The sequence below is a fragment of the Crinia signifera genome, chromosome 4 (assembly GCF_055691185.1).
Source record: "Crinia signifera chromosome 4, ASM5569118v1, whole genome shotgun sequence".
Classification (NCBI taxonomy): Eukaryota; Metazoa; Chordata; class Amphibia; order Anura; family Myobatrachidae; genus Crinia; species Crinia signifera.
Window position 1 is genome coordinate 90,545,388 of NC_139220.1, and position 15,644 is coordinate 90,561,031.

At 44.5% G+C, this 15,644-nt stretch overlaps 1 protein-coding gene across 1 annotated transcript in view; it reads left to right on the top strand.

Annotated features, from left to right (window-relative positions):
* The window catches only part of STK10 (serine/threonine kinase 10), a 111,613-nt gene that overhangs the window by 46,742 nt on the left and 49,227 nt on the right, over window positions 1-15,644 (top strand). Inside the window, exons 3-4 of the mRNA XM_083181984.1 lie at window positions 771-819; window positions 2,280-2,429. Of these exons, the coding sequence (XP_083038110.1) occupies window positions 771-819; window positions 2,280-2,429 (199 nt within the window). The remainder of the gene's footprint in view (window positions 1-770; window positions 820-2,279; window positions 2,430-15,644) is intronic.

The window sequence follows — 15,644 nt, forward strand, 5'->3', positions numbered from 1 at the left end:
AATAGCGGGGTGGCGTTAACGGTGGTGGGGGGCCATGAAACTTTTTTTTTTTAAACATATCCGATGTGAAATGGCCATATTGGCCAATTTCACATTGTCATTTTATTTTAACATTGCTGTCTATGGGAAATCGGGTCCATCGCGTCTTTTAACATTACTGTCTATGGGAAATCGTGGGCATCGCGTCGGTCGCGGCCCCTTATAATGGCCGTGACCGACGCGATGCCCACGATTTCGGGCGCGATGAAAAAATCGGCAGCCCCGATAACTCACAAGTACCGTTTTTACTCATGAAGCTTACCCTCACATGAAAAGATCCATAAACAAGAGCAGATATCTCATTGAAGTTTGTGGTGTATCTATTGAGTTACTTAAGCCCTGTACACACTCTTCAACTTTGTCTAACTTTCTATTTGATTTTGCTTGTATAGTCCAAATGGAATGTTTTTTTTTAGCCGCATTCGGTCCTGATATACAGGCAAGAATATATAGTACAGATCTGTACTATATTTTCTAATCTATTGGGATCGGATCAGGATTGAATAGAAAATTAATCTTACCGTGTGTACGGGGCTATACTTGTTTACATTTTATTTTGTTGTGATATTTTATAAACAAAAAGACATGTAATCCATATTTTCTCTGAAACATTGGGTTGGAATGTGTTGCCTGGTTCATGACCAGGTTATGTTTGGCCATTAAATATTCCATTAATGTTTTACATCTATAAAAATGATATGCTCTGATTGGGTCTCGTCATTGTTTTACAGATCATGATTGAGTTTTGCCAAGGAGGAGCAGTGGATGCAGTAATGCTTGGTATGTAACAATACCTGTACATATGTAACTGACTTTGTGTGACTAGGTGATATGTACAGTAATGTGTTATTTTGTTTCAAAAGGGAGTTCCTCTTCGCTCAATACCTCCCAGGACCACTACCAAATGTCACGGGGGAAATAAATGTGTGCCTATTGGCCAAGACCTGCAATGGTTCCTATAGACCTACACATCCCCTCGCTTTTGGCAGAAGGGGAGAGAAAAACGGAACTTCTATTTCCGTCATAGTCTGCCGAAGAGGGAATCGGGCGCCGACGTAATGTAACGGCCCGTCTGCGTTCATAAAATGCTGGGTGTTCCCCTGCAGGCACCCGCAGTGCTCCCTACCCCCAGCGAACAACCCAGCGAGTATGTAACTCGCCAAAGCCGCTCGGTGCTGGTGTTTGCACATGCGCAGGAATGCGAATGAACAAACTCCGACCATTGGGACTGGGGATTAATTCGGATCACACCGAGTGATACTGAATCGACCCATTAGGACAGTAAAAATTGTAATGGAAATAATTGTAAGCTTCTGTTCATGTTTGAAGAATGTGGGGCCGTTACATTAGATTTAGCAATTGTAACTTTTACAGGGCTATGTATGACTTAAACAGTCCATAAACTTTAAGTTTTAAACTAGATGCTTTTCCCTGGAGAGCAGTTTGCTGGGATGTTTCTTATGTATGCTCCCTGACCCATCTGCCTCCAGTAATGTGTTCTACACTGGAGTCTGCACATTGATTACTAAAAACATACAGTGGAAAGTCTTCCTTTCTGCAAATAGATGTGTCATAGTTGCTAAGCCAACAAAAAATAAAACATGCCTGTTAATAGGCTAGTGATTGTCAACCTTTGTCCTGTGTCACAATATCTGGCCAACAGGGACATTTCTGACCGTTAGTGTAAAGGGGTGTACACACGGAGAGATTTTGGCAGGAGATTTTCACCACAAAGTCAAAAGCTTCTAGAAGATTAGCCAACATCTCCCTATTATTCTTCTGCTTAGTTTAATATTGTCTAGCATAGATTGCTTAGCATAGATTGACTGTGCAGGCAAGTCAATTTTAACTAGATCATAAACTATCATTATTTAGACCACATCGATTAGTCAAAATCTCCAGTGCATCTAGCCAAAATTGTGCATAAGCCAATATCTCACCGTGTGTACAGCCCTTTAATGTTCTCAAAATAGTACAATGGGACTGAGCTGTAGGCAAACCCATTGCTTTTGCAGATGACTATTTTTCTTCCTGCTGTGCATGTGCCCTGATGGCCTTGTAACAGTGGCACTATTTGAGGATATAGCTAAATAGATACAGTATATAGATGAAGATAGACATCTATAAAATTCTGCACCCTTACTTGCAAATGTATGAATAATTTTTTCCTGTGCTCTCATTAACATGTGCAATTCATTGTGTGAGCTAATGATTTTGAGGGTTTACTTTTCTGCTGACAGAATTGGACCGTGGATTGACAGAACCTCAGATCCAGGCCATCTGCAAACAGATGTTGGAAGCGCTGGCATACCTCCATAGCATGAAGATCATCCATCGGGACTTGAAAGCAGGGAATGTGCTGCTAACACAAGATGGAGCCATTAAACTGGGTGAGAGCCATTGTACTTGCTGTCCTTTTGTCAATCTTTGGACAATTCTGGCTTTCCACATCCTACAGAGCCACAACCCTGACAGTCTTGGGTCTGCAGCCAACTATCTACATACACGTAGCCTCAGTATGCAAAGTGGAACAGGTGACTTGCCAGGTCCTGTGCGACTCGACTTGGTTTGCCATGGTTTTTGTGTCTTTATCACCCAAATTTGTGTCTTAGCCACAATGCAACAAAACAGTTAGTTACATGAGACTGCACTGATTAACTTGATATGCAACACTTGTATATATGTGTGCGACAGAGTCTGACTCTGAACACAAAGCACTACAGAACTTGGAAGAAAATCCGTAGCAGCTGCATACTAGCACTTTTGATACAGCGTTAGAAACTTCTGCACACATTTGTTGCATAATAATAATAACCGTAAGTGCAGTATCGCGATGGACTGGAATAATTACAGACCTATTGTTGTGTTGTATCCATGCAGAGAGACACATTTGTGTATTAATAAATAACTATTTCACTTCAGCTATCCGCTAAAGTTATCAATGGTTTGAGAAGCTTTCTGCCATAATGTGACTCTGTGCTGAGCTGCAGGCCCTTCCTTACTGGTCCAGAAAAAAGACCACCCTAAGGCGGTCAGAGGGCGCTGCTGTGGGATGTGAGGTCAAAGTGAAGCTGCTACTTAGAGGGACTGAGTGGGTCCCTAGATAGAGAAAAAAGGATAAAAGAAGAAAGTAGCGCTTACCAATGAGGAATTAAGGTAAAAAAACATTTAATGTACATACATATCACAATAAAAAATTACATAGACATAATTGGTAATGAATAATAAAAATCTCTCATGTATGGCCCTTTGTATACGCCACTGTGTGAATATTAGTAAATATTGGTTAGGATCCGCTCCTATTATACCGCCTGAATAATGTCCCAATTTGGGATGATGCCGTTCTTAAGAGGGAATGAGTTAGCTTTCCACTGGATTCAAAAAGGTGCTAATGGAGGTAGATATATTTACCACTGCGGGTCCCCTTGGAGTCTTATATCCATTAGGATTGCATGAAAAGCTATGATCTCCGTTGGGAGAAGTAGGTGGAACTTTCTCCACTTTAGGAATCGCGATGACTTGTGGAAAGAGATGTATATTTTTCCCAAATGGGTAGTTCTCCGAAATGTAAGGAGATAGAGATGGAAAAAGCTGCCCCTAGAGGCAGTGAAACACGTTGGAAGCTGCTACTCTCAAGGACCCTAACTGCCATCACTACTGTGCATCTTTTGGATCCAACCAGCCGTCTCTATCTCCTTACATTTCGGAGAACTACCTATTTGGGAAAAATATACATCTCTTTCCACAAGTCATCGCGATTCCTAAAGCGGAGAAAGTTCCACCTACTACTCTCAAGGACCCTAACTGCCATCACTACTGTGCATCTTTTGGATCCAACCAGCCGTCTCTATCTCCTTACATTTCGGAGAACTACCTATTTGGGAAAAATATACATCTCTTTCCACAAGTCATCGCGATTCCTAAAGCGGAGAAAGTTCCACCTACTTCACCCAACGGAGATCACAGCTTTTCATGCAATCCTAATGGATATAAGACTCCAAGGGGACCCGCAGTGGTAAATATATCTACCTCCATTAACACCTTTTTGAATCCACTGGAAAGCTAACTCATTCCCTCTTAAGAACGGCATCATCCCAAATTGGGACATTATTCAGGCGGTATAATAGGAGCGGATCTGAACCAATATTTACTAATATTCACACAGTGGTGTATACAAAGGGCCGTACATGAGAGATTTTTATTATTCATTATCCATTATGTCTGTAATTTTTTATTGGTACGCGCTACTTTCCTCTTTTATCCTTCCTTACTGGTGCTGGTAAACCAATCGTGTTTACGTAGTCCGCTAAGTCGTCGGTGTATTCACATCCCAGTGAAGAGGCACAAGCTTGCGCTACTGCAGTGTTATATCACACACTTAACCCAGCCGATGAGAACGGCTTCACTCTTCAGGGAATCTTTTATGCAACTTATTCTTTTTTGCCAGGAGTTTAACAGTTTAATTTTAATCCCGTTTAGCTGAAGTACAATATCCCTAGAGGCCCTCCACATTGTAATTAGTTGTATAATTAGGTAAGCCAACCCTTAACATTGCTACAGGAATTATGTGAAAGTTCCCCTCTGGAAGACTGTGTAGCAGAATGTAAGATGCAGTTCTAGGAATAATAAATGTTCTTATTCAGATGGTGCTGTGCCAAAGTCACTTTAGGCATGCTTTATGTAAGCGTGCGCAGTGTTCTTGTGAGTCTTGGCATCATCCTGCAGGAACTTAAGTATTCATTTACCATAAATCAGGATAAATGTTTGATTCATCTGCACTGAACTGGATTCTGCAAAGACAGTAGAGGTTAAGAAAGTGTGTGCAAAATCTATTTATCTAGCTATTGGTATTTCTAACTATCATTGTGTTCTTTGCACTGCTTATGGAGGGGGGGTGGGGGTTGCTTAAGGGAATGGTCATCCAAATGAGACTAATGCAGACCAGCATTTAGCGCATATACACTTGCTGGAAGGTGTTGTTTTTTTGTTTTTTTTTTATTTATGCTTCATGTCCAGTACAAATTTCCAATTCATCAAGCTCAGGCCCTTTGGAAATGATCATCATACCGTTCCCATTCAGGGAATAGCTACATTGCACTAAGAGCTGCGCTTTGTGTTGGCCGTTGGTCTCTGGAATTCCAGACCTTCCGTCGCACAGTGCCGTGTAGAGAAGTCCATAGTCGGCAGGGTTTTAGTTCATGAAATGCAGCAAGAAACCCTGAAAATAATGTTTTTACCATATTTACCATAAGAAATGTATTAAAAGCCCTGCACCACAATGTAATAATCAGACACTGATCTCTCCCAGCATGCCCCACTGCTGCCTGCATCACAATGTGCATGCGTAGTCCCAGGTCATAAACCCACAAGTCCAGGGACAGCAGCTTTTATCAGGAGAGCTGCCCATTGCAATACAAATCATATATGTTAGTACAGGTCGAGTATCCCGTATCCGAGTATCCGTTATCCGAATTATTCCGAAATACGGACATTCCAGAAAGTGAAAAAAATTTTTTTTTGCTAAAAACTCACTGGGGACATTTGTAACAGCATCACTGGGGACATGATATGTAACTGGCACTATATATGTGCAAGACAATGATTGCTTGGCATTCAAATTCAGTGCTGAGATAGTACACACATTTTGTTTCACGTTTTGAAACCTTGTTTTTTGAACAATTAAAATATATTTGTGTGTATTTTATGTGGTAATAAAATATATTTGTGTGTATATTATGTGTTTATACAGCATATATGCAAGATACTTCAAAATACATCATTGAAATATTAAAATATTCCGAAATACGGAATAATCCGTTATCCAAAATTCTCCTGGTCCCGAGCATTTTGGATACGGGATACTCAACCTGTACATATGCAATTAGGATTGTTCTGATGGGTGGCAGAATGGTACCGCAAGAGGTTGGTACATCCTAAAGAAAGTCAATAAGCTAGAAACAGGAAGGAAATGTGTAAGAACTCAGACAGGTCAGCTCACCTTACAGACAGACAGCACATTGAGTACAGATGCTCTAGTGCACCTTCATTCTTGTCCGTTTTAGTGCTATTCCCACTGTAAAATGCTAACCTGTAACCCAGCATCATTTATAAGGTGCCAATCTTGCACATGATGGTTCTCTACACCCCTTGTTTTGGCTGTATGTATTGATTTTTAAGGTAATCAGGGAAAGATCTAAAGGTACAACAAAAGCTGCCACTGTATGATGTCAAATATCTAACCAGCCAGAAGTCCTCTAGTAGTGTCTTTGATCTAGAACATGAGCCCTGCAGCATACCAGGGTGGACAGAGGCATGCAGGTTTAGCATGTTATTGCACCATGTGATGTGTCCGTGTCAACAATCTGACAGCGCTGCACAGAATGCAGACTGTGTGCGTATAAAGGTAAATAGAGTCTATTTATGAAGAATGTGATTCTACTACTATTTACTATATGTGCGTAGTGTTCCTGCTCCCAGGCACTATTTGTGGCCTGTAAGAAATCCGCACATACATATTATACAATCCAGCAGATATTACTAAAAGAAATAACTGCTGCTAGTGTCTTGAAAGAATTTACAGATCAATGTAAAAAATAAATGTGCCCCTTAATATTGGTAGAGAACTTTCCATTTTCCCCTCAACTACTGAATATAATCTAATTATCTTTTATCTAGTACAGTCTAGAATGTTATAGCTGGGAATGCTACAGGCAACATCTCTGCTTTTACTTTTTAGGATTTTTGATAAAATTTCACCCATATGGTGGCATATCTACGCAAAGGATTTCCTTCCTTTGCCCATAATACCACCCTCATTTCCACAGCCCCACCCGCCATAATTGCTTACCTGCTCTCTCCCCCCAGATATCGGGGTTGTGGCTATAGATTAGTAACGAGGAAGCTGTTTTTAGATTATAAGCACAGGTCAGTAATAGTCTGTGATCACGTGACTACTGTGAGATTAAGGTCTATTTTACAGTTCCTATTTATAATCTGTGCATGGTAATGTTGTACACGTACGCTAGGACTGAAGGGTTATTTATGTATTATGTGGTCTTAGAGAGCTCTACATTGCATAATGGATTATTATGATGTGCTTTGCTGAAGTCTTACTAAAACGGCGGTGTGTGCGGCTCCTGCGTATAATGCAGGTATGGTACCTATGAAACAAATAGCACACGCTGTTTCTCTTCAGTAGTCCTCTTAAAATGGGCTTGGGGTCAGCGCATGTGCAGTACCAAAGAAGCCAGAGGGGGGTCTCGCATCGTGGCAGCCCCCCTCCTCCACAGAGTTGAGAGCAGTCACTGGTTATTACTAATTTACTCAGTTAAGCAGGAATTCCATCGTACAAAAACTTAATGCTGAAATTGAAACAGAAGAGATTACTCAGCAAGGGCATAACTCCCAGAGGCAATGGAGTCACCAGCCTCCAGGCTCCAAGCCCTGAAGGGGCACCTGCATCTATAGAAGAACATGTGTAGTTGGTTCACAGTGGGATCCAAATATGACCACTGCTCTTCCAACAGAGCTCTGTGGTGCACCCGCATATATAATTTGCTATATCCCAATAGACCTGCTAACTTGTGCAATAGAGGAGAGGATGGCTCCTGTTTGGTAGCACTCCATATGTGCTGCAGCAAATGACGGTGCATCTGCAGCTGTTGCTGGACTGTGAGATGGGACCCACCGTGCTGGACTGTGAGATGGGACCCACTGGTGAACACTTATTCTGATCCATGTACCCAAATGATAGAGCTGACCCTTCCCACACCCAAGATGGGACCAGGGCCGGCGCTACCACTAGGCAGCTTTTAGGCAGTTGCCTAGGGCGCCGGCCACCGGAGGGCGCCTCTTCAGCCCAACAATTCAATATAATGGGTCTTGGCAGGGGAGACACTTGGAGCGCCTCAAAGGGACCAGGCGGCGCCCGCTGCACTGCTCCCGGGGCCGGCCTGTCAGCAGCTGCTTTGGGCTGAGGGTGGCCGGGCGCAGCAAATTGTTGGGCCGGAGGATATCCGCTGCCAGGGGAGTCCTCCTGCCTTCTACCGCTGCGTAGAAGACCTGACCGAGGAAGGGGAAGAAACAGAGGAGGCCAGGGACGGGAGATCAATGGCGACCTGGGCTACCTGCCCTCAAGCTGCCCAATGGCATAGCGATTCCTGCCTGCACCTGTCACCTGTAGTGCTGCTCTGCTGTGCTCTCCCATAGGCCGGAACCCCCGGACACATCCCCGGCCGCCACTCCCTCAGACAGCTCGTCCAGCTCCGATTCCTCCCCGGCTGGCATCCTGGATGTTACCCGCTGCCGCAACATGTTCGAGGTGAGCCGGCAGAGCGTTCCCGACCATGAAGGGGGGGGAGGGGTGTGAAGTGGCGCACACAAGTTTTGCCTAGGGTGCCACAAACCCTTGCACCGGCCCTGGATGGGACTATAGTATCCGGTCTTCAAATTTTGCCTCCGGTGCTGCCTGTTTTTTTTTAAATGTACATTTGACCATTTAATCACTTTAAGGAAAGTACCGTAACTTTAGCCACTCATTTCCTGCATTACAGGTTTTCAGTATCCTCTTGGTGAGCACAGGTATCGGACCATTATGAACCTGCTGTACTGTATAGCTTCATTGCTAAACAGATGCTGCATGTGTGCACTTACGTTGTTGCTGGCAGAACAAGCAGATTTCCATACATGTGTCCAACATAGCACACCACGCAATGCCACCGTTTGCACCATGCAATCCTATGAGGTCCATTTTTTAAAAGAATCTTGCTAATTTACAAATCATAATTGGGATAACATTTGTTAAAATAGTTTAACGAAACTCTTTGTGTCTCTGCCATTCTAAACGTAGGTTTTCCCTTTACAAACTGGTCTGTCATGGGCAGATTCAGTTAGCCTTGGCTAAAGCTCAGGGTTTAAGGCAGGGTTGTCCAACCTTTCACCTTCCCTGGGCCACATTAGAAGTTGAAAATTTGGTTTGGGCCGCACATAAAATAAAATAACAGTAACGATACCTGATCATCCAATATGAGGGCATGGTCAGCTCTCTTAAGAGCTGTAGCCACATGGGGTGCGGCCATGGAAAATGGAGGTGTGATACATATATGCCCCCAATAGTACAGTGCCAGATACACATGACCCCAATAGTGCAGTCCGTGATGCCCATTATACCTATGCCGCATACTGTGATGCCCATTATAAATATGCTCCATTATATATATACCCCACACCTGGATGCTCATTATACATATGCCACACCCATGATGCCCATTATACATATGCCCCACAGCATGATACTCCATTATACAAATGCCCCACACCGTGATGCACCATTATACATGTGCCCCAGAACTTTATACTCCATTAAACATATGTCACACCGTGATGCTCCATTATACATATGCCCCACATTAAGCTCCATTATACATATACCACACACACTCTCATGCACCATTATCTATATGTCCCACACCGTGATGCACCATTATACATATGCCACACCGTGATGCTCCATTATACATATGCCCCACAATGTGAAGCTCCATTATACAAATGCCCCACAGCGTGAAGCTCCTTTATACATATGCCCCACACATTGATGCTCATTAAACATATGCCACACAAATGATGCCCATTAAACATATGCCCCACACCTTGATGCTCATTAATTATTAATCATCAAGGTGTGTACCTCAAGCAGTGAAAACGAAATTTTTACCTAACGCAGAGCAGAGGCTGTGGCGCAGGACTGACTCTTGAGCAGAGTCTGTGGCGTCTATAGAAAGTGCGCAAATTTATACGCTGGGGACGTCAGGAGGTCACGCTGCACTCTGAGACCTCCTGCCGCCAACCGCTACGCTGCAGGAGGTCACTGCCGCAAAGTCAGGGCTACAAACGCGGCATTAAATCACTTCCTGACCTCCTGCCGCCAAGCAAGGAACCTCAGTCTACGCGGCAGGAGGTCACTGAAACACGCCGAGCTACTTGAAAACACCCGGCGAGCTACCCGTCGCTTGCGAGCGACGGGTTGGCGAACCCTGCCCTATATTATACTTAGAATTTCTTAAAATGCACTGGGCCGCATTACTACCCGACCTAGGCCGCATGTGGCCCGTGGGCCGTGGGTTGGACAAGCCTGGTTTAAGGCATATTCATCTATAAGTCAGTTATCCCACCTGGTAAACCCACAGCTATCCCATAAATTTTAAGTTAAGTGTCTGTACTCAATGGGTTACCCCCTGTGCGATAAGCCCAAAGAGAGTCCATTTAATTATTTTTTCCTGAAGCCATGGTTTCCCAGAAGTTTCCTCCACAAGTTTTTATCTTCCCCAGTGCTGTACTGTACATAAAATATACAGCTGTCCAGGAGCACCAGCAATAGGGAAGAGTTATATCTGTAACAATTTATAGACACAGTCAAAGTAGCATTCCGTAAAGAATGGAGACTCCGGACCTGATTCTGGTTGATTCGCCCCGCCCCCGGCACACTTTGTCCCACCGGCATTTGCATGGGAACACCCAGCGTTATCATGGAGATGACCATTAAACACTGCATCCCTAGATGCCATGCAATCTAGTACTAAAAGCATGGAGTTCATCGCACCGTGTATGGGCACCTTAAGAGGTGTACTAATAGGTAGCAGGGGTGGCTACATGATGCAGAACTTTCAAGGAGAGTGAGGCCTGGGATCCCCCCCACCCTACTATCCTCTTACAGTCTAATGATTGCGTATGTAAAGTATCAGCTGCCAGGGTCTGAACAGAGAATTAAAGTGATAACATCTTCTGCAATCATTTTATTTCTTATTTGTCGCAGAGACTGGCTCCAATCAGGCATTAAGGGCAATAAGTTTTCTTTCATATCTTAATTAATGGGTACCTTTTGAAAATACATTTTGCCAGAAAATGAAAGCTATAAATCGCTAACATTTAGGCGATAAATGTGATAAAATAGTGACAAGTACTGGCGTAATTATTAGCCTATTTTAGCTTCATAGATTTGGTGGAGGTTACTGCGCTTATCCCTCTGTATGTGGGGCAGCTTAACTGAGTGGTCCGTACTCAAATCGTAGGTTTAAACAAATAGTAATTGTTAAGCGCTCACCTTGGTTGTGTATTATGTGAGAATAAATGACAAAATGCTGGTGTTCTGAATAATATGTTTATTGTTCATAAGACATAATATACAGTATACATATAAATGGGGTAAAGTAAGTTTGTGGTGGGGGTGCCTGAGATGAGTCCCGTGAGGGAGATGGGGGTGCCAGCAGGCCCCTTTACCATAAGCCTGTGAGGATTATGTCTCATTCAGCGGTGGGTAAATATGCAGTGGCCTGTGGTGAGCCCCGGAGGGTATGAGGGGTCAGCAGAACCCTTTTTACCATAAGCCCTTGGGCTTATGTCTCACGAAGGCTGTGGTGTGTAGATGGGGAGGGTGGAGGGTATGGGATGCCCCGCGGGCGGGTGGGTAAACAGTGGGGGGCGGACAGTCCAGGTAACACTCCTTGCTGCAGAACAGGAAAGTCTGTTGCTGGGTAGCGGCGCCCCGCTCCCAGAGTTCTTACCGACTTGGTTAGATTGCAGAGTGAGTGCAGCGGTGTTGATGCTGGGTATCGCGTCCTCGCTGTTAGGGCAGTGGTGAGTAACGTTCACCTCGCTGCCTGAAGTCTGTGAGCCCTTCCGTCTGTGTGGAAGCGGCTTCCACAGTTACCTGACCCGGACGCTAACTTCCGGGTTAGCGCGATGATGTCACCGGGGGGAAGCTGTGCGCTCGACTCCGCACGGAGGAGACTTAGGTGATCCCTTGATGGTAGTAGTTGTGGGTGCTGCGTGTGTCTGTCCAACGCGTTTCAGCCACTATGGGCCTTTATCAAGGATAAAGGCCCTTTATCAAGGATAAAGGCCCATAGTGGCTGAAACGCGTTGGACAGACACACGCAGCACCCACAACTACTACCATCACGGAATCACCTAAGTCTCCTCCGTGCGGAGTCGAGCGCACAGCTTCCCCCCGGTGACATCATCGCGCTAACCCGGAAGTTAGCGTCCGGGTCAGGTAACTGTGGAAGCCGCTTCCACACAGACGGAAGGGCTCACAGACTTCAGGCAGCGAGGTGAACGTTACTCACCACTGCCCTAACAGCGAGGACGCGATACCCAGCATCAACACCGCTGCACTCACTCTGCAAACTAACCAAGTCGGTAAGAACTCTGGGAGCGGGGCGCCGCTACCCAGCAACAGACTTTCCTGTTCTGCAGCAAGGAGTGTTACCTGGACTGTCCGCCCACCACTGTTTACCCACCCGCCCGCGGGGCATCCCATACCCTCCACCCTCCCCATCTACACACCACAGCCTTCGTGAGACATAAGCCCAAGGGCTTATGGTAAAAAGGGTTCTGCTGACCCCTCATACCCTCCGGGGCTCACCACAGGCCACTGCATATTTACCCACCGCTGAATGAGACATAATCCTCACAGGCTTATGGTAAAGGGGCCTGCTGGCACCCCCATCTCCCTCACGGGACTCATCTCAGGCACCCCCCCCCACAAACCTATTTTAGCTTCAGTTGTAGACTTGTAAAATTTTACCAGGGGCCACCCAGCACAGGGCCAAGCCACCTCGCACGCCGGGGCCTTCCAACATTTTACAAAGCCAGTTGCGGGAACCACCATCTTATTTTGGGCCACAACTGCTATGCCCCCCACCCAAATGGTCCAGGTACGCCGCCATTGCCCGGACCACATCCCACAATGCTCCATTGCTGCCCCACATCCCCTGTAGTCCCTTAGACTGACTTTCTATTTTACATAATGTGGCACATGGTTTCACTTCACCCAAAAATTCTGGTTAAGGTGAATAAGGTCCTATAGTTCCCAGTGGACTGTGAGGAGAAAGTCACAGCCCAGACAGAAATAAAAATGCTGCTTGCTAAATTGCCGTCTGCACAATTGTGAGTAGATCTAAAGCTTCCACTAATCTGTGACTGAGACATCACAGACCCTCCACAACAAGGACTGGGCACACCCAGAAAATAGCAGGTTTCCATCCCCAATCACCAGCTTTCAGTCAGTCAAACTGACAGGAATGCATGGGGTAGAGATGGGCTTGCTCGGTTATTGCTCTATTTGAGCATTAGTGATCCATGCTGAATTAGGCTTAATGGCCTGGATGTATCAAACAGGAAATACGGTAAAAACATTATTTTCAGGGTTTTTACCACATATTCAGATGTATCAATGTGGGACCACTGTGTTTCCACTACCACTTTAATGCCAGCTTATTCTAGCACTACTCTATAGAAGCCTAAGGGCTACTTCTTGCCCCCTTCACAATGCAGCCGATCTCTGGAAGCTGCAGCAGCTGTAAACAGGATATTACAGGATGAAGCCACCGCAATGCTGCATACATAGACATGTTTTAGATCAATTATAACTCAATTTACATGAATTTGCAGTAGAAAATCAGAACATTAAAGAACTATTATACTTCAAATATATATAGTCGCAAGCAAAGATCTAAAAGAACAGGTCTGAAGTGTACAAATTTACTCCAGGGTTGCCGACCCTCCCGGAATTTCCGGGAGTCTCCCGAAAATCGGGTACCCCCTCCCGGCCCCCGGAAGGGTGGGCAACCCTCCCGGATTCAGGGGGGACCCCGCTGACCCCCGGATCGCGGCATTAAAATGCCGCAATCCTCGGGTCTCAGAGGAGGGGGCGGAGCTAAAAGGGCACAATCGCGTCATTTTAGCCCCGCCCCCTCAATGGAGATCCCTGAATTCGCTGCTTTTAACAGTATGGGGGCGGGACTTAGTGATGTCACTCATAAGCCCCGCCCCCTGAGCGGCTGCTGAAACTCTCCTCTCCGGGCTTCTCCCGGAGAGGAGAATGTTAAAGTCGGCAACCCTGATTTACTCCAGGAATCCTCCTTGTTGCTGGGAACGGTAAGCAGAAATGTGAGCGTCTCAGAACTGCTGAGATCCTGTAAAGATGCATCCCTGCTAATAAAACGACCATAGAGAATAGAAAATATATTTTACAAGCAAAAGTCGAGCTTCATAAAATAGTTCTCCTGAAACAGACCCTTGTGTTTGATCCTTTTCCTAGCTGGGTGGACAGCTTGCACCTGCTAAATTACAGCAGTAACAATACTCATGTGTCTTCATACATCGTTACTGCGGTTGCACCAAACCGCCTTTCCTGGCATGCCAGGTTTTGTGCAACATTTATATATATATGTATGTGTGTATATGTGTGTGTGTGTGTGTGTGTGTATGTATGTATGTATATGTGTGTATATATATATATATATATATATATATATATATATATATATATATATATATATATATATATGTGTATATATATATATATATATATGTATGTATATATATATATATATATATATATATATATATATATATATAGCAGAAATGCCCAGCACTCATCCGTACATCAAACAACTTGTGCGGTGCGCGCAATCTCTAGATAGAGAATATGTAGCAGACACTGTGATGTGCGGCACTCGTCAAACTGACATCAGGTACATCGCAAAATAAATAAGCCAAAGGCAATGCGGTAAGTCAACGTTTCGGGTACTCAAACCCTTTATCAAGACATGCAAGATACAACTGAAGTACTTACTTTTATGCAAACAGTCAAGTGCAAACCACCCAGTGACAAGAATGACTCCCTGTGAGTGCGCCAACCTGGACCCTGTGACGTCATCCTGGCGCCGATGATGTGGCGGTGTCAGTCAGGGCAGGGGGCGTGTATGTGGGAGAGTGACAAGTAGCCCAAATATCTAGTGAAAAAGAAAAAAATATAAAGGAAATCTATGAAAAATCATTGAAGATAAATGCATTAATATAACGAAATCAACTGGCAAGAACATGTAATAGGCTTCGTGGGAAATGCGATATAAAATAGCAAAATACTGTTGCAACTGTACGCACTTAAATGAAAAAATGGACATATTCGTCAACATGAAACAATCAACATGACACTGGTGTCGACCATACAGAGAAACGGACATGACACAGATACAAAAGTACCAAGGTACAGATGTAAGCTGTAATGTAGAAGATATAGTAACATGAAAATTAGAGGAAACACAATAGCGAGAGGTGCTCATTGAGACCTAGTGGATGAACCGTCTGTAAGCGATCTATCCACCTTGCCTCCAATCTCAGCAGTAATTTATCACGGTCACCCCCTCTGATGGATGGTGGTATGCTATCGATCATTTTATAGCGTATTGAGGGTAATGTGTGTTTGAACTCTTTGAAGTGCCTCGCAACCGGTTGCTCGGCACCTTTCCCTTCTAGGGCAGCTCTAATGGCTGACCTATGGTTGGCAATGCGTTCCTTGAATTGAGTAATGGTCTTGCCAATGTACAAAAGACCACATGGACATTTAATATAATAAATAACGTGTCGACTGCTACACGTGAGGGGATATTTGATGAGAAATTTTTCTCCCGTTCTCGGATGGAAGAAATGGTCACCAGTCTCAAGACTAGAGCAGGTTATACAGCCAATGCATTTAAAATTGCCATTCTTACGGGATAAAAAATGCCGTTGTGGTTTCTGTACATGTTTACTCACATCAT